The 24723-nt window shown below is 41.8% G+C and overlaps 2 protein-coding genes across 3 annotated transcripts; one reads left to right on the top strand and one right to left on the bottom strand.

Annotated features, from left to right (window-relative positions):
- Window positions 1–261: 261 nt before the first annotated feature.
- On the top strand, window positions 262–1466 carry LOC137935090 (GATA transcription factor 4). The gene is made up of 2 exons (XM_068779745.1): window positions 262–641; window positions 749–1466. The coding sequence occupies exons 1-2, from the start codon at window positions 408–410 to the stop codon at window positions 1310–1312; spliced, it is 798 nt and encodes a 265-aa protein (XP_068635846.1). The 5' UTR covers window positions 262–407; the 3' UTR covers window positions 1313–1466.
- Window positions 1467–2137: 671 nt separating this feature from the next.
- On the bottom strand, window positions 2138–23979 carry LOC137934985 (RGS1-HXK1-interacting protein 1). Of its 2 annotated transcripts, XR_011109220.1 has the most exons (10): window positions 23665–23979; window positions 23515–23581; window positions 23326–23403; window positions 13579–13631; window positions 4149–4232; window positions 3964–4016; window positions 3812–3876; window positions 3664–3722; window positions 2408–2596; window positions 2138–2294 (listed from the first exon to the last, which is right to left on the bottom strand). XR_011109220.1 is itself a non-coding variant. In XM_068779593.1 (9 exons), exons 1-9 carry the CDS (start codon window positions 23893–23895, stop codon window positions 2507–2509), a joined length of 780 nt encoding a protein of 259 aa, XP_068635694.1. In that variant the 5' UTR covers window positions 23896–23979; the 3' UTR covers window positions 2311–2506. The 2 variants fall into 2 exon arrangements, 1 of the variants encoding a protein (XP_068635694.1); XM_068779593.1 differs by lacking the exon at window positions 2138–2294 and having other exon boundaries at window positions 2311–2596.
- Between the last annotated feature and the right edge of the window lie 744 nt (window positions 23980–24723).

Below are 24723 nucleotides of genomic sequence, written 5' to 3'. Positions count from 1 at the left end.
GGAGTTATTTTAATGGAGGGAGGGGTGGTGGCGGGGGTGGTGTTGGTGATGACCCATGTTACTTCCTACGAAAGGTCGGAAGCAGGATAAGTATATGTCTCGTGAACCAGTGACGACTTGGATTGTTTAATCGATAAAAGAAGATTTTAAAATTAAAATTAGAAAAGAAGGGGGAACCAGAGTAATTAAATGAGGTTGGACTGGACTGCATGGGCACTCGCTGCACGTTGCTTTCTCTCTTTGAAATGAATGACTGAACGAAACCCCTCTGGCCTTCTACTCGTCTTCTGTCTCTCTGCATTCGCACTTACTGCCCCTCTTCTTGTTTTTTCCTTCTGCGACTGTGAAGAACCCAGTTTTCGGGGGTATTTCGACGTTGAAGGAGGCAGTTGAGCTTGTTGGGGTTCATGATGTCATCCGAGAGAGAAACAGGGATGGATTGTCGTTACGGGCACTCATCTGATTTCTTACGCATTGATGATCTTCTCGACTTCTCTAATGTCGAGATTTTCGACCCGGATGTACCTTCTTCATCCGAGGTTCCATTGTCAAAGTCTTGTAATGGGAATAGGCAGAATGTGGGAGACGGGGATGGGAATAATCCCCTCTGCAGTAGCTTCTCCGATGAATTTTGCCTTCCGGTGCGTGGGGTTTTCGATTTTTTCTTTTGTTTCTGTATTTGCTCTTTTTTTCTTTTCTTTTTTGTGCAGGGATGTTAATGGTTTGTTCTCTTTCCATTTTCTCCTAGAGCGAGGATGCTGCGGAGCTCGAATGGTTATCCAATTTTGTGGACGATTCGTTTTCAGACTTGCCGTTCTGTCCTGTAAGCGGGAACGAGATAGAAGGGAACGCGAACTTCTTGTCAGATACGGGAGTCCCCGGCCGCGCTAGGAGCAAGCGGTCAAGAGCAGCGGCACCCATGGGCAGCTGGACTTCTTTTCCGTCGACGGCGGAGTCAGAAACGCCGGCGGTGGCATTATACCTGGAATCAAACAGAGAGAAAGCAGCTACGAGGAAGAAGGAAACCTCCCCTTCCGGGCCTGTTCCCACCGAGGGAGTACGTAAGTGCTCGCACTGCGCGACGGAGAAGACACCGCAATGGCGGACCGGGCCCATGGGTCCCAAGTCGCTCTGTAACGCTTGCGGCGTTCGTTACAAATCCGGCCGTCTCGTGCCGGAGTACCGCCCGGCGGCAAGCCCTACGTTCGTTTTAACTCAGCACTCCAACTCTCACCGGAAAGTGATGGAGCTCCGTCGGCAGAAGGAGCTTCTCCGGCAAGAGAAATTCCTTCAGGACTTCAAGGTTTGCTGACGTAACTCGTCGATCACCCCTTCAGCTAGTGTTTTCGAATCGAAAACAAGTTCTCTTTTTCACTCTTCCCTCTTAGAAATCACATCAGAAACTACTAGCAAATTGAAATTGAAGTATTCTCTTCATATGAAATACGTATTGCTGTTATCTTTTCTCTGTTATTCTATCTTCTTCTCCAAATGGCAGAAGCTTTCACAACAAAACGGTAATGTTTGTGTGATGAGAGACGCGTTTCATGTGATTGCCTGATGGGTCGCCATGAATGATCTCTATTATGTTACTGTATTTCACCCAGGCGTAAGTACGATAATGTACACTCATGCCGTCGAAGTGAATGAGATAAATGCTACTTGATTAAGAAAGGAGCGATAAACCCAGAACAAGTAAATTTACTGGGGATAATCAAATCGAATGCCAATTGCTAACATTAATCACTGCAACCAAAAAGGAGTCGAAGTAATGGAGATTGGGGTCTGGGAAAGTGACAGTGTATGCCAACGACGGGCAAAATATAAAGAGAGGCAGATACAGAATTACAGAAGATAAAGTTCTCTTCTTGTATGAAAAATGGTAGAAAGAGGAAGCTGGTTTTCGAGTATGTTAATGGAGTTTTGACCCCATGGTCGTCTTGAATATATGAGAAGGACGAGAGGCAATGAAGGACCGCACGGCGATGTAACTTGCAGTGAGATGGAGCAGCCTGGCATGTGCTGATATGATAAAGTCAGGTTCAGGAATCAATGGGATGGGCTGCATGGAGTCAATAAAAAGGAGGGACAAAGGAGGATGAATGCACATGCTAAAGGGTCACAGCGAGCGTCCCAAATGTTTGCTTAAATTACTGAACCACGTTTTCTCACTTCTCTCTCTCTGTTAAGAAGCGTACATGTTTGATACTAGAACGAAAACGAACTCATCGTCTTCCTTCCAATTGGATCACTCTCGAGGTGGCAATCTCTGCAACTTGCACGACTCCACGGAGCTTTACAACATTAAAAGAAAAAACTATTCAATGCCATGCAATGAGACTTAGTGAGACAGAAAGTTACTCATGTTAATGAAATTTTGTTTTGTGAGGTGAGAAGATTCACCAACATCTCTTTAAACTTCATTTATAATGCCGCAATATGATTGAGATAAACCATCACAAACTCGATATACATGGGAACGATTGAGGGAGATGAGCTTGAATGATCAGACTGAAAGTCCATAATTGCTGATCTTAGAAACCTCTTTACCAAGAGCAATTCTTTCTTTTTTGGCCTCAGAGGCAAGAGAAGACACCTGCAAGTCATGCACAAGAAGCAGCATCAACATCATGCTCAACCAGATCAAAACCAAACTGTAAAAGAAAAAGCAGAATAAGTCATCAACAAAGCAAGTATGCTTGGAGATCAGCTTTCAAAATCCATCCAGAAAAATAAGGGGGGGGGGGGGGGGGGGGGGGGGGGTGAGGGGGTTGCATTCACACAAGACTGACAACATAAATAGTAAAAAAGTTACCATTTTAGGGCAAGACATCAAGGGTTGCCTTTCTCACCAAGACTATTCGCATCTTGAGTGAGTTATATCACATATGGAGAGTCCTCACAAAATAAGACCCTCTCCCCTCCCCCTCTATTTAGTTTTTAAACTCCAACTAAGGCACCAGCTGGAAATAATTGGGAGGGATCAGCATCTGTGGTGCCATGTTCAACCAGAAACTATAATTGTTCTTCATGCAGATGGGATGGATAGTGTACCCAAAAACAGAATTAGAGGGTTTCTGAAACTGAGTCTGCTTGACCTATAGGTGGAATGCTAGTTTTCATAGTGTATTGGATAGGCATTTCAGGCTTAAACCCCATACCATGGTGAGATTTAAACAGAATATTTCATAATAGGAACCTCCAGTGTGACAATTGAGGCAAAAACAAAATTTACAAGACTTACCTCTATGTGCTATGTTGGATAATCCTCCGGGCCTAAGAAACTAGAATCTCAAGGGCTGAAACAACTTTGTGAAGAAGACACCACATGTCTAGACCTCCCCTCTACAATCCCAACTTAATGTAACCTAATTACGAATTATACTACTACATGCATGCTTCCTCTTCAGGCCTCCCCCTCCCTCTGACCAAAAGTCTGTTTCTCTTTCTATCGAGCCTTCTGGAAAACGATTACAAACACCATAACAAAAAGGAAAATAAAAATGGCCTCTGTGATAGGGAAGTTTCTGGAGCTAAAGATTTAAAGATTAGTTTCTTACAAATTCATGTGGAGTGCCAGTTCACTATACAATGGAAGCATCCAAAAAAAGGGTTTTGAAAATCTAGGGAAAACCTTTTGGCTTTAATAACTAAGAAGATCACCTGTGACCGGAATTGGGATGCTTCTCTGCGAGGGAGCTCTCCAAGGATGTCTTTCAAGCCTAAGTAACAGAAAATATGATGTCAATTGGAATATAGCTTCTTATCAAATGCAATAAGATTAAAGCAAAATGAAAGATACTATACGCACCACTAGCTTGTCCTTCTATCTTATAAACTGAACGAATAAGACCTTGAATTTGATGTCCTGCCTTTCTAAAATAATGAAAAGCCAAAACTTTTAGTAGACAAAACAAAAGATACTTCCAAAGAAAATGCCATGATTATGTGCCTCGTACACACCTAAGTTTGTCCCTTCCACGTTTCATTTCCTCCTCAGCTTTTAAAGCACCCTCCTGGAAACCAAAATAATTATCCAGTGAAAAGGAGATGGATATTTAATATAAAAACTAGTTACACTGATGGAATGAAAAGCACGACTCATCAGTTAAGTCTAAGCATTCTTTATCATGTCCCAGCACAGATACCTCCAGCTTCTTGCTTTCAATCTTCATACGGTGGAGTGATTGTTGTAATTCCTTCACTTTTGCATCAGCTTGAGAAATCAACGACTGAACACCACATAATATGAATCATATAAGTGATGTCAGAAGAATAGATATGCAGGAAGCTGAATACAACATCATCCCCAATTATATAAATTCAATTCATGCTTCCTGTACAACATGCTCCACATTCCTTGGCAGGTTATCCACGTTCATAATGCAGCATATCAGGTTTCACCAACCTCATTTTTTTTTTTTTTTTTAATCACAATTACTTACTCTATGCAGGACATTCATATGAAACTTATTTTTTGATATTTTAATCTCTCAATCCTCAACTAGTGTCAATCATGATGAAATATGAATCGGTCAAATAATTATTTTCATGTACACCTACCAAAAAGCAATAAAGAATAAAATCTAAATAGTACTAATCATCATGTCCTCACACTACCTCCTGAACATCTGAAGTTATATAAGAAATCAGGCCTCTTGGAACATTCAAGGAGTAGGAAGTTAGTAAAAAAAGAGTAAGCACAAGCCTAGTAGTTCTTCAAGAAACAATGTCGCAGGGTATGCTGGATGTTTTTTTTAAAAAAGCTTTAATTAAGAAAGCTTAAAGAGGGACGAGTACAGAGTAAGATACATCATAGAGTACAATGTAAGATACAAGAGCACGGTTTTCTTCAGAGATCAAGAGAAATCCCAGTACAGAGGGTAGCTTTGGAGACTCTGAATTTAGCTAGTTTTGTCTGCAACCAAGTTGCAAGATCTGGGCACTCCGCTCCAAGTGATGTGGTACTCAAATGAAATGTCAGAAATCTCATCATAAATATTTCCTAGAGCCCAGGGAGCATTACTCTTTTTGCTACCCCAACCAACGACCAGAGCTGAGTCGCCCTCGATGACTTGAGGGCCACTGAGCCAATGCTTGAATAGCCTTAGGCCTTCCAATAGAGCTAGGGATTCTGCTTCATTGGATGTGCAGCAACCAGCTGGTCCAGAGTAGGTCAATAAGACCTGCCCCTGGCTGTTTCTGAAGACTCCTAGTCCTGCTGGAACTGGGTTTCTTTTTAAAGTTCCATCAAAGTTTAGATAAAAGCAGGGTGATGGAGGTGGTTGCCATTCTTGTAACACTGGAGGCTTAGGGGCCCCAAATTGGATGACTTTGCCCCAAAATTTGCGAGTGACAGAGCTTGGAAAGGGGGGTAAGCCATGGAGGCTATTTGCCCATATTAATACACTGTGGATTACTTTTTCTATCACTCCCCCTGCTGTGCAACTTTTGGCTTCAAATGTTCTCTGATTTCTTTCCAACCATAGGTGCCAAGGGATTGCTGCTGGAGCTCCTTTCCATAGAGATTTCCCATAGACGGCTGGGGGCATCAGATCCATTGTTGAAAGAGGAGGCGCAGAGAGTTTGGCATGCAAAGGTGGATGCCAAATTTGATAAGCATGGTGTTCCAAACAGACCTGCTGAAGCGGCAGTGCATGAGTATGTGGTTGTTGCTCTCTTCCACCTCATTGCTTAGCGTGCATAGGGAGTTTACTATCTGTTGCCCCCTTTTGGATGGCCAATGTTATGGTCCTGGGTTATGTACTTATGTCTTCCGCTCCTAATAGGTCGGTCTTTTGGGTAGTATTGGCTAGGTGCATAACATTTGGTATCAAAGCTAGCGCTACGTCGCAACTTCGAATCCCAGAGGGGGCGACTGCGGAGGGGGCGACCAGAGTGTGCTTCCCTCACCAATGGGTCACCGCTATAAGTGGAAAGGGCGACCTGAGTGTGTTCCCGCACCATGGGCCGTCGCTAGAGTAGGCCATTGCAAGTGGGCCGCCGTGGACGTCGGCTCTCGCGAGCGTGGGTGTGATGTTATGGTCCTGGGTTATGTACCTATGTCTTCCGCTCCTAACAGGCCGGTCTTTTGGGTAGTATTGACTAGGTGTTTAATATTTGGTATCAGAGTTAGCGCTACGTCGCGACTTCGAATCCCGGAGGGGGCGACTGCGGAGGGGGCAACCTAGCAGAAGGGGCGACCAGAGTGTGCTTCCCGCACCAATGGGCCACCGCTATAAGCGGAAGGGGCGACCTGAGTGTGTTCCCACACCATGGGCCGTCGCTAGAGTAGGCCGTCGCAAGTGGGCCGCCGTGGACGTCGGCTCTCGCAAGCGTGGGTGTGATGTTATGGTTCCGGGTTATGTAAGAATTACAGTACCTTTTTGGAGCACAAGCTTCCATGCCAGGTTGGTAGCTAGAGAACTGTTTTGGGAGGGAGGGGAAATCTGGCATTTGTAGTAAGAGCCCACCAAGAACTATCCTGGGAGGGCAAGGCTGCCATATTACTTCATCCTATCCCTGTACTCAAATATAATGTGCCTTCTATTATTTTCATAGCTTCCTCGGTTTCTGGATCATTCAGATTCCTTTTTAGGTTCATGTTCCAGCTTGAGCTTGTGTCTGGATTTCTGGATTCCAATACCAAGATCTGTTTGTTTCGGGCTAGTATGAAAAAACTTGGGAAGTTTAGGCAAAGGGACCTATCCCCTACCGAGCAGTCTGTCCAGAATTTGACTAACGCTCCTACTCTAATTTGGAATCTAAGGTGCTGCTCCACTGTCGATTTTTACTTCAATATTGATTCCACAAGTGAGATTGTGAGCTAGGGAGACCATTGAGTGGTAACCTCACGCAGGACGAGCATCGAGCTGTTGGAGTGAAGGAGAATTGGAGAAAATAAAAGAAGGAGAAGAAGAAGAAATGAAGAGATAAGGAAGAAGAAAACAGCGGGAGAAGAAAGAAAAGTTTCAATTCATTCAACAATGCTCAATTAGACGCATAACGGGTTTAAATAGCGACCCAAAACCCTAAAACCTTTCAAAATACCCTTGATAGTAAAAATGCCCCTGAAGAAAAAAATACCCCTGAACAAAAAAAAAAAATTACTTATAAGGATAATACAAAATATAAATAAATAAAATAACAATTAATCTGTCCTAAACGCTGCACTCCCATCCACAACGTGGTGGGTCTTGTCGTAGTCTGGTGTCTCCAAGTATAGACTCGTGTAATCGGTGGCACATGAGATGTCCCCATCATAACCAATTCTAGGAGTTCCCCCCTTATTCTTCATCAATGATTTGCCTCCATAGTGACCCTTTTTCTGTGGCATATCTCCATATCCGCTTTGTTAAAAGTGCTGCATTCATAACTTTGATTCTTTTGATGCCCAATCCACCATGTTTTTTAGGTGAGGAGACTTTATCCCATTTGACCAGCAGGTACTTGAATTTGATTTGAGCTGCCACACCATAGAAATTTGCATTGGAGGGCTTCTAACTTAGCTGCTACACTTGCTGGACAGGATAGTAATGACAGGTAATAGATCGGGAGGCCAGATAGGGTGGCTTTGATTAGTGTGGTCCGGTCTGCTTGTGAGAGGAGTTGCTCCTTCCTCATATCCTGTCTTCGCTCACATCTATCTAGAATTGGTTGCAGTGGTGCTTGATATTTTGCCACAGAACAATGGTAAGTCCAGTTAAGTTGAGGGGAGTTGCATTGGTTTGCGCTCTAGTATTTGAGCCATTTAATTTTGGATGAAGTCATTGAGATTGAGGCCCACTATGCCTGAATTTTCCCAGTTGATGCTTTGGTCCAAACAGATTCCCTACCCCACACACCACCCACCCCCCGGCATAGCACCATTGTGTCTTCTGCAAACTGTAGAATTGGGATCTTTAGCTGCAGCCCCAAAAACCATTCCTTTTCTTGTCCAGCATGAATTCTGCAAACTGTAGAATTGGGATCTTTAGCTGCAGCCCCAAAAACCATCCCTTTTCTTGTCCAGCATGAATCATTGAGCAAAGTGCCTCGCTAAGAACATTGAAGAATAAAGGAGAGAAAGGGTCTCCTTTTCTCAATCCCCTTGTACTGCTGAAATATCCTTTTGCCATTGATGAGGATAGAGAATTTTGCATATGATATGCAACTTTGCATCCAGCACCTCCATCTCACCGGGAATTCCATATTTTTTAATGAGTCAAGGAATGACCAACTCACCTTGTCAAAGGCCTTTTCAAAGTCTAGTTTAAAATTTACTCCTTCCATGCCCTTTTTGGTGTAGTGATGCATGAGCTCATGAATACTGAGAGCTGAATCCAACATTTGTCTTCCTTGCAGGAAGGCTGATTAGTTACTGCTTATCACTGATGGCAGGACCTTTTTTAGTCTGTTTGCCAGCGCTCTTGAGAGGACCTTGTATTGGCTTGATATGAGACTGATGGGTCTGAATTCTTTTGGGCCACAAGCTCCTTCCTTCTTTAGGATCAGGGTAATGAATGATGAACCCATACTCTTGGCTGTGATCCCATGTTCATTGAATTCTTCAAATCCTCTTTTAAAAATTCCCATCCAGCTTTGAAGAATTCAGCCATGAATCCGTCTGGGCCTGGTACTTTGTCACTAGGCATGTTTTTTATGGCTTCTTCTATTTCCTCCATCGTGAATTGTTTTTCTAAGCTTAGATTTTACATGTACTATTGGATTCCAGCCACTAGGATTATAGTGTGACTTGAAATCTTTCCCCATTAGCCATGGGGGGAGGGGGTCCCCGCATTCCTGGGATGTTTCCAGAATGATTGGGTTATGATCTGATGTAGGCCATGGAAGAATTCTCCCTGCTGAGTTTCCATATAGATCTAGCCATTACTGGTTTATTAAAAATCTGTCTAGCTTGGCCATAATTGGAGGGGATATGCCGTTGGACCAGGTGAATTCAGCCCCTGATACGGAAGGTTCGATCAGGGTGTGATCAGATATGAAGTCAAAGAACCTTCGCATTGGTGTAGTGTGTCTATTTATCACCTCCCTTTTTCTCAAAACCATAACCAATGGTATTAAATTCACCTCCAATTACCCATGGCAAGGGGTATAAAATTAGGATAGCTGCAATCTCTTCCCACATTTCCCGCCTTTGTGAATGGTCATTTGGTCCGTAGTGATAAGGCTGCCCAGTGAGCTCCATCCTTTACTGATCTGAAGTGAATTGCCAATATATGCTGGCCTATCTCGGCATTAATCATTTGGTGAAACTTTTCCAGTTTCTCCTAGTTTCCCATTGTTTGGGGGTCTGTTCAAGTCAGACTCTTCATCGTTTGTTGTGTTCGCCAAGCTGGGGTTGGCTATTCCGTCACCGCCGCTGGTTGGTTTGTTTTTGCACTTTTTTCTTGGTGTAACTCCTTTCCAAAGTTTCTCCCAGTTTCCCATTGTTTGGGGGTCTGTTCAAGTCAGACTCTTCATCGTTTGTTGTGTTCGCCAAGCTGGGGTTGGCTATTCCGTCACCGCCGCTGGTTGGTTTTTTTTGCACTTTTTTCTTGGTGTAACTCCTTTCCAAGTCATTTTCCGGCTGTGACTGTTTTCTGTGCTAGTCGTTTCCAGATTGACATATGCTTCAATCTTCACTTGATACACATACACCCTACCTATATGGGAATTTCAAGCCTGCCAATGAATGCCCTCGAGCCCAGTATAGGGGCTCTTCGCCAATTGATTCTTCAAAGTAAGGTTGCTTTTTCATTGAAGTCCGTGGCCACGCCAATGGTTCTTCAAAGTAAGGTTGCTTTTTCGTTGAAGTCCGTGGCCACGCCAATGGTTCCTATGATGGCTTGGAAGATTTCCATGCACCATAGATTGGCAGGAATTCCTTTAATAGTGACCCAGATGGCCTGATTGTCTACTGTTGTTTGAGGCCCCCATTCTTTTAAATCTCGGTATGTGTCACCCTTGATTTCCTCTTTTATTGCTAATATCCATGTTTTTTCCTCTTCTTGACTCCAGGGATATTAATCCAATATCCAATCCCACATAATGAAATTTGGGAGGCGTTGCTAGTCTCTAGGTGTGGTGAGTCCACTGCTGCAAGTGTTCAGTCATCATATGTTCTGATTGCGTGAGCAACCACGCATTTCTCTAATTCTTTTCGCCATGGTTGGGTGAACGCAGGATCAACCCTGAAGTGTCGGTCTTCTGTGCATTTGCTCCAATGTTATGGCTGGTGCTTTTGTTGGCGTTGGTCTTGTATTTGAAGCACATCTCTATATGTCTTCTTGGTTGGACTTTGGTTTGTCGGAGGGGCTGGATTTTGATTCGTCAGAGGGGCTGCTGAACATGTGGCTTCCATCGATGCATCTTTCGTTGTATTAATAAAGTTTATCTTTCCATGAATGTTCATTACCTTGGCTTTGAGCCATCCCCATCCATTGCTTCCTTTAAGATTTTTTGGTATCTCCACTATGCCGACAATCGTTGTCCCGCGCATTTCAGCTATTCAGCAGGTTTGTAAGTCTACATCTTCATATATTCCTATCTGATATTTTGCATTTTGTGTGGATGCCTGTCTTCCGGGCTTTCCATTTGTAGTTGTTTTGTTTAGCATCTCAATTAGGTCATCCAAATCTACTGCTATGATTCTGAAGAAAGATCAGTGCAGGACACTTTTTAGTGCTATTTTTACTGCAAGTACCCCAGGAGTTGGATGACAACCAAATAGTATCAGTTGCCGCCATCGATGATGGAGGAGGCTTTGGCTTCATCTGGAACTACAAAGTATGTGTTTTTTTTACTATGGTTGGTGCGTGATTCTTCCCTCTTGTTCATTTTCCAGCCTGCCACTTTCCTTCCCGATGTATTTGGTTCTCTAGTGCTCTCGCTCTCGGCTCTTTGGATAGTCCACACTCCTATTCGGCACTCCCACACTATCAATGTAACTGGTCAGAATAGAAGAGACAACCTTCAATCAGTTGCCAGCGAACAACGGAAAGCAACAGCAGACAGTGGCACGAGCAATAGCTCTCTCCTCTGCCATTCACTATCATCTGTGCTGGACTAGAAATTTAAAAACAGAAACAATTTCTGTGTATGTTGGATTCATAATCCAAGATATCTGAAATTGCCCCTCTTGAATGGAAGGCGATTGATGCGATTTGTAATTCTGGAGGTATTTTGGTGATGTGCGATAACAACTCAATCGAAGTTATTGACGTGGAAATCAGATCCTTCTCTATTGGGATAAGCTTAGTCAACAGAGATTAGGAGGTAAATGGTGTCTTGCGGGAGTACATGGGCCAACAATTTATATACTGTGAGCTGCTTCTGGGATGAGCTACTCAGTCCAGAAGTGGCCTCTTCCTTGGCTGCTGGCAGGAGATTTAATGTCATTAGAAACTGAATTGAAAAATCATCAGCAGCAACCAATAACTTAAGATGAAGGGGCAATGCCATTGCAATTCTTGTGGGTTGGTTGAGGAGCACATGGATCATACCCCTTTCCATTGTTTCTTCCCTTGGGAAGTCTGGATGCATTTTCTTAACAAAATTGGCCTTGCACTGTCGCCAAACAACCTCTCTGAGTTGTGCAACTCTAAAAAAGGTACGAAATTGCCAAAGACTTGAAAAACTCCTGCTCTCCTAGTGCATTGCTCATATTCAGTGGTGCAATGGGAAAACCTCTTCAGTTCAGGAAGTCATCTATAAGATAGAAGGCACTATTGTTGTGTGGATCAACAACAAAGATGAAGTCTCTATCCTATGTGGGGGTGCTCTTAGAGAGAACTGGAAGTTAATTGCTCAAAAGACCACCCCAAAGAAAGTCACAATTCTACAGTGGGAGTCTCCTCCCCATGGAGTAATCAAATTAAATTCCATGGTTGAGCTCTTGGCAACCTGGGCCTAGTGGTGTTTGGAAGTGTTTTCAAAACCATGAAGGTGTCATCCTTGCCTCCTACTCTGGCCCCTTAGCCAATTCGGATTCAACTAGCACCAAGCTCCAAGCCCTTCAGCATGGGCTCCTCATTTTTCAAGATAGTTGGGTGGCAGGTTAAGGATTGAAGCTGACTCTAGTGTGGTAATCAGGTGGTGTTCCAGAAATTCAGACCCTCTTGGAGACATTGGCAGTGTTTACATAAAATTAATGATATATCCCTCTCCAATCTCTCATTGTATCAAAAAACCCTCTTGTTTAGCATGTTGTGATTTTTGTTCTTTGCCTTTGCCTTGCATAAAATTCTCCTTCCTAAAAAAAAAAAAAAAGAAAAAAGAAAGCCATTTGAATATGTACAAGAAAATCATAAAATGTAACATAATGTCCATATCATCATAGATACCTCTCTTTTTCATGTTATCTCCACAATTTCGAAAATTTTGATATTTATCAAATTTGTAATCCAATTTTAATCTTCAAATCATAATAGAAGCAAATGAAGAATTTTTCTTGTTCTAAGGGCCAAGAACACTCAGAACAAGGTTCAAACACATTGGACACTAAAAGACAGATAGCTTCCAAAAGAAAAAGTAATAAGTAAACCAGGTTTATAACCCAGAACAGCCCAATTAGTAGACCACCATTGACTGCTACAGGCAGCCTCAACCTGCAAGCTTACTTATGTCATAGACATGCAGAGTGCAAGGTATATAAATCCTCACCGAACTAACTGGACTGATCAACTGGTCTAGTAATTAAAACATATAGAAACAGAAGGTCCAAAAGAAATATTAAACCCACCTAAGGACACCAAAGAAAGCAACCATGGATAACAAAATTAAGATCACTTCCATAATTTCATAAAGTAATTAAATTCATAGAACTTGCTGCTTCGCAGAACTTGTAAATCTATAAACTTCAAAAGAATTTCAATCAGATTTCACAGTAGAAATTTAAATGTGCATTGTGTTTGTTACTCCCAATGTTAATTTGATTATTTGTGAGTAACAAATACAAATGCACATTTTCTGTTAAATAACCAGATTATATATAGAATTTAAACTGGTTTCCTTTCCCAAAAGTAGTTTTTTTTTTTTTTAATTAGCTGCGTTTATAGAACATTGCTAACATTCTATTAGGTCCTTTACCCAACAGGTCCACCAGCTATACAAGAACATTAATGGAAAATCCATGCAATTCTCGAGATAATTAGAACTAATTTATTCATGGCCACTAAAAAGAAAAGGATCAACCATGGTGGTCTCCACAAGATGATCCACATCTTGGGCAAGTCATCTCAGAATTGGGCTGCCCAAGACGACAAACTGATAACCCAATTAATGTGGCCATAAAGTTCAGTACAGTCAGCAAGTATTTCAGGTGAAAGTCATATTTTCAATCTTGAAAAGTTGATCACAGTCAATCCCACAATAATTATATCTATTTTCCCCTGAACTTTACCATCCTCTTACCAACATTTGCACCTCATGGGTGATGAGATCAATTGTCATTAGGTGGTAAGAGTGGTACCTTCTCCTCCATTAAATTTCAATACATGCACCCACAGATGGATATGAGCATGTGTGTGTGTGCGCGTGTGAGACCAAACTGACAATTCAATATTAAAACAATCTCATCAAATGAAATATTTGAGATACCTCCTCATTCACAAAAAATCTCCTTGTGTTGTAGTATAAGAAACGCCGTGGCCCTGAAAGAACAAATTGATCAAGAAATAAAAGTTAAACACATTTCTAAGGACAGCATTTGTCTGGTGCAAACAAGAGAACCGTATATTTGATAAGTGTTGAGAAGATGACAATGAGGCCAGTACTCAAAAATCAACTTAAAGAGATTTCAAAATAGCAACTACAACAACATCAGCCTCCTCATTTTCAGAACTTCATCACAAAGAAATGAATTTTCAAATATACAGGCAAAAACAACAAAAGGTTACAAGCCATACTCCCATCCTCAAATATATATATATATATAAGCCATCCTCAGATCCATAACTCCCTGCAATTATTCACTGTTAAATACATACATAAATCCTTTTTGAATGTTTTTTTCTTAAAGATGTATAACACCAAATGCAGCATCAATATGTTGGATCCTGTCAGAACTTTCAGAATCATGCTGGAGTGAGAGCAGTACACGGATTTTTTCTCTCTTTTTTTTTTTTGCGCAATAGTGGAATACTTTTATTGCTAGTGAGAACTAAAATACATGGTACATTGGGGGGGGGGGTGGCTTACATTACACTGGGAAAGTACTCCCAACAGCAAGGTGCTGCCAGAACACTCCATCTTTGGCTAACTAATCAGATTAGCAACTTAGAACATGTCTCCAATCTACTAGCCCATGAGGAGAAGATTTATGAAATCTCATCAATAAGCAGCCTAGCCCTCCAAGGTGGATCTAATTTCCCAGCCAACCATGCGATGGTATCAGCTTAGTACCCTTCTATAACCAGGGGCCCAAAATTTTTTGAGAAACTAACTTTACACCCACAAGGATAGTTCTAGTGTCAGCCACTACTGAATCACATTCCCCAGAAAGGCCAGAGAATAGCAAAGAACCAAGATACTATTGTCACTGATGATACTACCAGTACCTGCAGGATCTAGGTTTCCAATGGAGACATCTGACTGGAACCCTCCATCTCCAGCCAGACAAAGGTAGTTTCCACAAGCTCATTTCTCAACAAATTTTTGCACACAAACTCGGATAAAGAAAAATGGAAAACTTTATTGTTAAAATAATAGCACATGGATCCAGAACTAGAGAGATCTTGTTCTTATTTACTTGGGAAGAGACCTCCTAACGTCAATTTGTACCCAAATTTAACATGATATTACAGCGGGTACTTATACGTGGGCCTGCACCCAAAATTGTCCATATGTAGAAGCCATAAAGAACACCTTACATACAAGGGGGAGAGTTAATAGTCCCATAGATTCAGGACTATGAAGATTTGTCCTTATTACTTGAGAAAAGGCAGACTAACATCAGCTAGTCATTTTGATGGGTTTGGACCAATCTTTAACACCTATAAAACTCAGTGTAAGGTGAATTGTAGTTCTAATATTTACTAATGAACTACATCCAACAGCAGCAAACATCTTCTTCTTTTTTTAAGTTGATGAAATTTTATAAAAAAATATAAAAACTTAAGCATAAAATGAGAATGGAGGGACAAATTAACCCTCAGTGAGAAGCATCCACAAATACAAAAGCAAGAGAAGAGACCCGATCCTTGGCTAGCTTATCAGCAGCACAAATTAGTGTCAAAAGGATTTTTTTCCCAAACTAAGAGATTGACTTCGACCCCGTTTATTTCCTCCCGATACATAGATATACATAGGTTAAGTTATAAGATACATAAATTACAATAATACCCTTTCATGATTCAGAAATGACAATAATATACGATAACATCCCCCCTCAAATTGATGCTGGTAAGTCAACCAACAACAATTTGCCAACCAAAAATTGATGCCGCTGCTGAGTCATTGCTTTGGTGAAGACATCAGCCACTTGGAGATCTGAAGAAATGTAAGGAAGAGAGATCACCCGACTATCCAAGGTATCACGGATAGAATGGCAATCAACCTCAATGTGCTTGGTGCGTTCGTGGAAAACAGGGTTGTTGGCAATCTGAATAGCACTAGTGTTATCAGCATGAAGAGGGGTAGAAGTAGTCTGAGGGAACTCAAGCTCCGCAAGAAGATCGCGTAACCATACAAGCAGTAGACATGGCACGATACTCAGCTTCAGTAGAGGATTTAGAAACACGATCTTGTTTCTTACATCTCCAAGAAATTAAGGCATCACCTAACAACATACACCAACCCGTGGTAGAGCGACGGGTATCCGGACACCCAACCCAATCAGCATTACTATAAGCAATAAGTTGAAGAGAGGAGCCTGTAGGAAAGAATAACCCACGAGTAGGAGAACCGCGAAGATAGCAGATGATGCGTCGAACTGCAGCAATATGGAGATGACAAGGAGAGGACATAAACTGACTGACCTGATGAACGACATAGGAGATGTCGGGGCGAGTAGTGGTCAAGTAGATGAGACTCCCAACCAGGCGCCGATAGAGAGTAGGGTCATCTAGGAGGTCCCCTTCATCTTTCCAGTATTTGACATTGACCTCCATAGGAATATCAACAGAAGAAGTGTCCTCCAAACCAACCAAGGTAATAATATCTTGAAGATACTTATGCTGGTTTAAGAAAATACCATTGGCCCGATGATGGACTTCCAGTCCTAAGAAGTACGTGAGCTGGCCAAGATCTTTCATATGGAAAGTGGCATGTAACACCTGTTGCAGCTTGGTAATCAGTCCAGAGTCAGTGCCAGTAATAATGATGTCATCCATATAAACCAGGAGAATAACCATGCCTGCGGCAGACGTATGATAGAATAGAGATGAATCATACTAACTTTGTGTAAACCTGTGGAGAATAAGGGTGCCACGAAATTTCTCAAACCAAGCCCGGGGGGCTTGCTTAAGCCCATACAGAGGACGACGAAGCTTGCAAACCTGATCAGGAGAGGAGGTAGTCATACCCGAGGGGAGCTTCATGTATACATCTTCTTGGAGGTCACCATGGAGAAAGGTATTCTTCACATCCATCTAATGCAACGGCCAGGACTGAGAGGCTGCAATCGCGAATATAGTACGGACCGTGGTCATCTTGGCAACCGGTGCAAATGTCTCCTCATAATCAATCCCATATTCCTGTTTGTTGCCCAGAGCTTCTAGGCGAGCTTTGTACCGATCCAAAGAGCCATCAGAGCGAAGTTTGACAGAGAAAACACATTTACTCCCAAGAGGCTTAATTGGAGGAGGGTAAGGAACAATATCCCAAGTGTGATTCTCCTCAAGTGCTCGAAGTTCTGTTTGCATTGCATGCTGCCAGCACTCATGTGCCATGACCTGTTTGTAACAAGTGGGAATAGAAATAGAGGATAAAGTAGCGACAGGAGAGACAGTGGAGGAGAAACCGTACCAATGAGGAGGCCTAGAAGGGCGAGTAGACCGGCGAAGAGCGGTGGAAGTTGGAGCAGGAGTAGGATTAGGCGCCAAGACAAGATCATGAGGGGGCACAGAGGAAGTAGAACCAAACTCATGGCCACTACGTCTTCCATACACAAAACCAAGTTTGAACCTTTCCACAATTTGCGGAGAATCATCAAAGCAAGGTAGAAGACATAAAGAGGCAGATGTTTGCTCAATGAAAACCACATTCCGAGAAACACGTATACGACGAGCATGTGGATCATAACAAACATAACCCTTTTGAGGGATAGCATAACCAAGAAAAGCACACTTAACTGATTGTGCTGTAAGTTTATGTCGTTCATGAGCAGGGAGATGCACAAAATAAACACAACCAAATGTCCGAAGATCAGAATATGAAGGAGAATGGCCAAATAACTTAAAGAAGGGAGAAATATGATGTAATGTAGGAGAAGGTAAGCGATTGATCAAATGAACCAAAGTAGAAAACGCTTCACACCAAAAACGAGAAGGAACAGATGATTCAAGTAAAAGGGTTCTCTGACCACATCAAGAAGATGACGATTTTTCCTCTCAACAACACCATTTTGTTGCGGTGTCGAAGGACAAGAGAGCTGAGAGACGATCCATTTCCTATGAAAAAAGGCCTGAAACTCATTAGACATGTATTCGCCGCCAGAATCAGAGTGCAAGACCTTGATGCTGGCAGATTGAGTCTCTAGGAGCGCAAGAAAACGCTTGAATGCTAAAAAAAACTTCGGCCTTAGCTCGTAGAAAGTAAACCCAAGTAAACCGACTACAATCATCAATAAAGGTGACAAAGTACTTGTAATGCGCATGAGAAACAACAGGAGCAATCCCCCAAACATCAGTATGAATAATATCGAAAAATTGTAACACATGAGAGGCATTATGAGGAACATGTAGAACTTTACTTTTGCCAATTTGCATGATGGATATTCAAAAGAAAGATCAAGATAAGAACACGCTTTATGTCCCAAGACACCTGAATTAAATAATTTTCGAAGTGCATCAGAGTTGGGGTGGCCTAGACGTTTATGCCACATCTTAGGTCCAAAATTAACAACATTACATGCAAAGGAAAGGAAAGGACAACTAGGACTAATGGTGGGAAGAAAAACATAAAGAGGAAAGAGTCGTTCCACATTAGGCCCCTTCACGATCATCGTCCCGGATACTTGATCCTGCACAACACAACCAGATCGAGAGAAATGGACATTACAATTATTATTGACCAATTGACCAACAAAAATAAGATTTGTGGAGAGGTCAGGAGACACAAAAACATCAGTTAAACAAGAGGAAAGATCACCAACAGCACTGATAGGCAGAGAACTGCCATCAGCGGTGTTAATTTTCTGATTGCCATCATAATTTCGGACATTGGAAAGAGAAACAACAGTATTGGTCATATGATTAGAAGCTCCGGAGTCAAAATACCATGGCTTAGAAGAAGCTGTAGGATTACTTGAGAGCCCAAAAGTAGAGAAAGCAGAAATGATCATCTGTTGTACCATCTCAGGAGTGAGTATGGTCGGTGGGGCGGAAGTTGTAGGTGCAGCAGGAACAACTGGCGAGGTAGCAAGCAATGCAGTAGAACTAGAGGCACCAGCGTAGGCATGATAAGCAGTATCCGGCCTCCTTGCAGGTCGAATGGGGCAAATAGAGATGATATGACCTAGTTTCTTGCAGTAGCTACAGAATTTTCTAGGGCAATCCCGAGCAACATGACCAAAAGCTTTACAACTATAGCACTGAACAGCACACATGTCGCTTCCCTTATTCCTCCCCTGGGTTGCATAAGCCACAGTGACAGGGGCACTAACGTTAGCCCGATGTTCGATGCCAGCCTGAATTGCTAGACGCTGCTCCTCACAGAGAAGTTCACTGAAACAAGCAACTAGAGATGGTACAGGATGACGATTTATCAGATTAGACCGTGCAATGTCAAAATCGGAACGGAGTTTCATCCAGAATTGATCTCTCTTGCTGGTTTCATGCACTGCTTGAATAGCAGAGAGAGCCGTAACGGGAACAGTAGAATGAACAATGTCGGCATAGTCAGCCCAAAGGTTTTGAAAACCAGAAAAAAATTCCTCGATGGATAGACTTCCTTGTGTGAAATTAGCCATTTCATATTCCAATTGAAAACGTTGAGTCGTGTTGTCTTGATGGTAAACCTGGGCGAGGTAACTCCACATGTCAGCCGCATTTCTATAAGGTCACAGATTGAGAACAAAGTGAGGCTCAACGGAGCCAAGGATTCAGGTTATGACCCTAGCATCCTTGACTGTCCACTTGGACAAAGCCTCGACCTCTCGAGGTGTGGGATTAATCTCATCTATATGACCCCATAACTCCTTTCCCATAACAAATAAACGAAACTGAAATTCCCAGGCACTGTAATTTTTACTCGTGAAACAGATAGGGAACGAGTCTACCTTATCAGATGACATGATAAACCTACTGCAATGACAATAAGTGGTGATGGAACTCTACACCAGAGATGGCTCCGGAAGGAGAGATTAGAATTGGAGATGCCCCTACGAGCTTGGTCACAAACTATTAAGTGTGCTGCAAAACCCAACAATGAAAGGTTTCCAGCAACTGTGCTCACCCGTGCCAATATGAGCCACGCCTTCGTTGCTGCAACTGTAGAAATGGCCGCTGCAGATGCTGCAACACGTGGACTGAGCAAAAGAATCGTCGTGGAGGGGACCTTTCCTCCCGTCGCACACCAAAAACGAAGCCAATGACCCTGTCGAACACCAAAAACGAATCGTCCAACACCAAAACGAAGATGTTCCCATCGAACACCAAAAAAAGAAATACCCGAGAGAGGAACTGCTGAAATCCGCTAAATTCGAGAGAGGAACCTCCGAAATCCGAAAGAAAACCCACAAGACCCTCCGAAATCCACTACAAATCGAGAACCGAGAAAGAGGGAAAGATAACGCACCTCTGAGAGCACTATGCCGAACCGATTTCTCCAACACCAAACTGAGACCGCCGAGGGCTTCGAAAAACGCTCAGAAAAAAAAATCAGGGCGTGGAACGAAGCTCTGATACCATCAAAAGGATTTTTTTCCCAAACTAAGAGATTGATTTCGATCCCATTTATTTCCTCCCGATACATCATAGGTTAAGATACAGAAATTACAATAATACCCTTTCATGATACAGAAATTACAATAATATACAATAACAATTAGCTGCCTGAAATGTATGATGTGAATAGAGGAAAAGATCTCCTTATTTTCATCAGAAATATGCCTTATCTTCCATTGGAAAGGAAGGTATTTTGTAAACCAACAAATAACTAGCACAAAGTTACCTTCAATAACTACTAGTTCAGAGATGTGTATAATTACTAGTTCAGAGAAGTGTAAGACGTACAGCAAAGTTCAATTTAAGCTAGTTAGAAGAAAAGGGAACCACAAAGCCAGGCAGGTTGGAGCAGAAAACTAAATTCTTAGCTTTATTGTAAACACTCTTACAAATAGCTTCCTTCACTATACCAAGTGGCCACAACCACTTTGAGAAAACTGCCAGATCCATGGGAGTGAATTTTACTCTTCAGCTAGCAAATCACTTTTCCTATTGTTAGCCAAAGCATCCCGATGAAACTCTCCAAATAAATCTTTTACTCAATAAAAGCTTTTACTCTTTAGTATACACCTGAAGAGCAAGTTAGAAGGGATAGGAGTTGTCTCCAATACCAGCTAAGGGGAGTAGGGATACCCGTCTTTTGATAAGAGTTTACCTTTCTAAGACGAAATACCTCTTCAGTTTTCTCCAAGACTATAGCCAACCAGGTTTTGAAAGTATTGATAAAAAATAAGTGGGAAACTAAGTGGAAGGAGTGGACAAATGACAAGAAGAGTATTATCATTTTGCCAAGCACTCAACAGGAATGTGATGGCTGCTAATTGTGTCAAAATTAATCTTTGCTTCCTTTTTCATAATGTCAAGCCACAATCGACAACTTTGTATGGAAAGTCATATTTGGGCTCACTGAATAGAAACATATGAGAGCTTCTTCGAAGATATGTATTAACCCCTGCAGAAAGGCCAACATAAATTCATAATGGATCCAAATAATGTCCTGATCCGATACGAACCCGAATCTGGACTTCAAATATTTATCCTAAAATTGGATTTCACAAAACTTAATTGAATAGATATCTGACTCATCTCCAGAAAGGAACCAAAATCAAGAGATCCAAACCTAGTAATCTGAATATGGAATCTCAACTGTGCATATTAGTTACCCATCAAGGGCTTTTGAAAAAAAAATCCCCCTCTTCTGATTCTTTGTCCAGCAAGCAGCAGTCAAGTTCCCTCTCTTCCTCTCCTACTCTCTTTCAAGCACCACTGCATTAAACACTCTCTTTCTCATCATCTTCATTGAACCCCATAATCTCAAAAACACTCATCTCTCGGCTCTAATGGGTCTCTCACATTGCACAAGTAATCCATCAACAGATCTTAATTACCACATTTTGCAGGTAGTTATTCTTTTTTAGATCTCTTGCACATTGAATGTCCATAGATTTTCCAAATCTCCAACTTGGCACGAAACCTTCTAAAGCAGGCTTCACTATCTTTTCCTAATCCGAAGCTCTAGTTAACTTTTAAAATTTACTCATAAAAACTCTTAGGGAATTTGTTCTTTGTTTCTTTTTTTGTTGGGAAGTTTGAGTTGGACTAGTTTCACAGAGACTTCGCCTGATCGATTTGGTCTCATCAATTGGATCGCTCCTTCCAGTGTTTCAATCATCACTGCAACAGCTTGACAGGACTCTTCTTAGGAAGCATAAGCATCAAGCTCACCCATTGGCCGACTGACCCAGCTCTCACTTCTCCCTTCTGGTGAGTCAGTTGAGATGCATCCGAAATTTTTGAATTCAGATAGAATTCGTATATTATCCAAAGGAATCAGATGTAGATATTTGACTTCTGATAGGTTCTTTATTTTTGGATTTCAGATGTCCAAATACTTGTAAACTGATTGGATTTGGATAATTCCCCATCAGGTCCGAATACAGTTCATTTACAGCCATAGGCCAACAAGGTTATTTTCCAAGTTTCTTGTTTCTCGAGTATTGAAAGTTTGCTGCCAAACATGACAACATACTGGATCGCTCCTTCCAGCATTTCAGTCATCACTGCAACAGCTTGACAGGACTCTTCTTAGGAAGAATAAGCATCAAGCTCACCCACTGGCCGACTGACCCAGCTCTCACTTCTCCCTTCTGGTGAGCAGTTGAGATGCATCCGAAATTTTTGAATTCAGATTGAATTCGTATATTATCCAATAGAATCAGATGTAGATATTTGACTTCTGATAGTTTCTTTATTTTTGGATTTCAGATGTCCAAATACTTGTAAACTGATTGGATTTGGATAATTCCCCATCAGGTCCGAATACATTACATTTACAGCCATAGGCCAACAAGGTTATTTTCCAAGTTTTTTGTTTCTCAAGTATTGCAACCTTAGCCTTAGGAAAGTTTGCTGCCAAATATGACAACATACTGGACACAACTCTCTATACTGATTATTTTAAGCAAAAAGCTCCTTCAACCCAACGAGTTGGACAGATTGCTTTCTCACATATATTTAGCCCCTATAACTTTCAAATTGTCAAAAATTCCATTGAAATCACTGGCTAAAATCATTGCAGTCTTTCCACCAATTTTTTCATTTTATGAACCATTGACAAGGAACAGATCCATTCACATACTCTTGTACAATAGCAGAATTAATTATAGAATAATCAAAGAGAGAGTAACTTATGCATAAAAACAGCAAAGTGCAGAAGATTTTTGCCCTAAATAAATAAAAACAAGGGAAAAGCAAAAAATATAGCAAGGAGTGTTCTGAGATTAAGATATTAAATTTCACATGTTGATGAAGAAAAGGAGGTGAGTAGCATGACATTCTCATAACAAGGAAAAAATCATCAAAAATAGATTATAGGAGCATCATCTGTAACCATGCTCATTTGTGAGTGGTGATTAAGATTCTACAGCAGCATATGGGTAGTCCTTTTGCGAGTTCACAAGATTCATTCCCCTATTGCATTGATGAGTATTTTCAGACATTGACAAGTCTAAAGAAAGTTACTTATCATTGCTTATAGTGGATATCCCCTCTTCAAAGTCACCAGTCTGATTAGGTACTAGCGGCTCGGTTTTAACTGTCTTTTCTATTTTGAGAACACGAAATTTTCATTGCTTTTCCAGGTACTCAGATGCTCTCGCCATTGGAACAGAACAAGAGTTGTTATAGAGTAAACAATTAGAATCCCATGTTATGATTTCACAACAGATATTAGAAGTCTTACTTTTGAATGCAATCAGTCCAAACCCAGCAGCAGCTCCAACTGAAATAACTGGATGTGAAGAGGCACCGACCAGCCCCTCTGCAAAACCAACACCCCATCATTAATGATGACATAACGAGAGTGATCCAGGTATCTCGCTTCACAGCTAGCCAAATAAAGAAAGAAAGAAATAAAACAAAAGTAATTGACCTTTAATCTTGCTGAAAAAAGCATCCTCGTAAGCGCCAATCTCGGTTTTAGCATTCTCCAAATAATCCTACATGCCATTGCGCCACATTGGAATTTGTCGCAGTTCTATCTTAATTTGGGAGTATATGGAACAAGAAATCTGAAACGTACCAAGGTCATTTGAAAATGCGCTGACGAGGTATAACGAATCTCGGAGATTCGAGATCGTGCAGCATCGATGGAGGAATCGGCAGTTTCCTTGATGGTTTGAGTCAGAATCTGAGCTTGCTGGAAAGCGTATTCGATCCATGGCTTCTCCTTCAGCGCCTGAAAGGTCTGCTCCAACGAGTTTTCTCCTTGCGGGAGCTCAGGCTCGTCACTGGAGCTGTTAATGGTGATCATTCTCGTCGAGCGAGAGAGAGGGAGAGACAGTCCAGAGGCGAATAACGTTCCGGCTTCGGTTTTGTGTCACTTCGAATTTGGCCTCCTCGAGTGCAGGACGGGTACGAGTGCGACTCAGCGAGTGAGAGGAAGGGTACCATATTACCATAACACGCAAACTCGGGTAGGCTGGATCTCTGTAGGCTGGAGCGGTAGACGGTTCGGTCCGCTCCATAGCAACTCAACCCCAATTCCACCCCCATAACATGGGTATCGGTTCGGATTTTACGGGGAACTCCACCCGGACGCAAAAAATCCGGTTTCGAGTTCTTATTTCACCCCAGGACGGGCAGGAAAAAAACCCATCAGGTTTTGGGTCGGATTTATGTGAACAAGATAACAAAAGAAGGTGATCGGGCGGGGGTCGAGTTCGGTGGTTCTAGTTTTTTCCAGTTTTTAGAGGTTCCGGTTTCAAGATCTGGGATTAGGTTCGGGTTCAGGTTTTGGTGAACCTGGCCCTGACCTGACCCATGTCTACCCCTACGAATTAGGTTGAGTTGGGTCGATTAAACTAAGATGCCCACTATAAAGGTGCAAATTTTCAAATCTATATTTTTATTTATTTTTAATGTTGAAAATAATATATTTTAGTTAATAGAAAACTTTTTAGTTTATTTTAAATTTAAGTTAATACACAAATTTTAGTTATATTTTAGAACATAATTACGAATATACGAATAAGCTACTCCACAAAATGACATGATCGATGGCAGTACAATAACGCAAAAGAAGATTACTAGTGATGTTTTGTGTCATATATTGTAGTATAGGGTAGGAACAAGGTTGTGA

Source organism: Aristolochia californica, unplaced genomic scaffold (assembly GCF_029961685.1).
Source record: "Aristolochia californica isolate CCGP_79_NKW_82.1479 unplaced genomic scaffold, dmAriCali1.0.hap1 SCAF_6, whole genome shotgun sequence".
NCBI lineage: Eukaryota > Viridiplantae > Streptophyta > Magnoliopsida > Piperales > Aristolochiaceae > Aristolochia > Aristolochia californica.
This window is presented reverse-complemented; position numbering and strand designations above follow the sequence as displayed.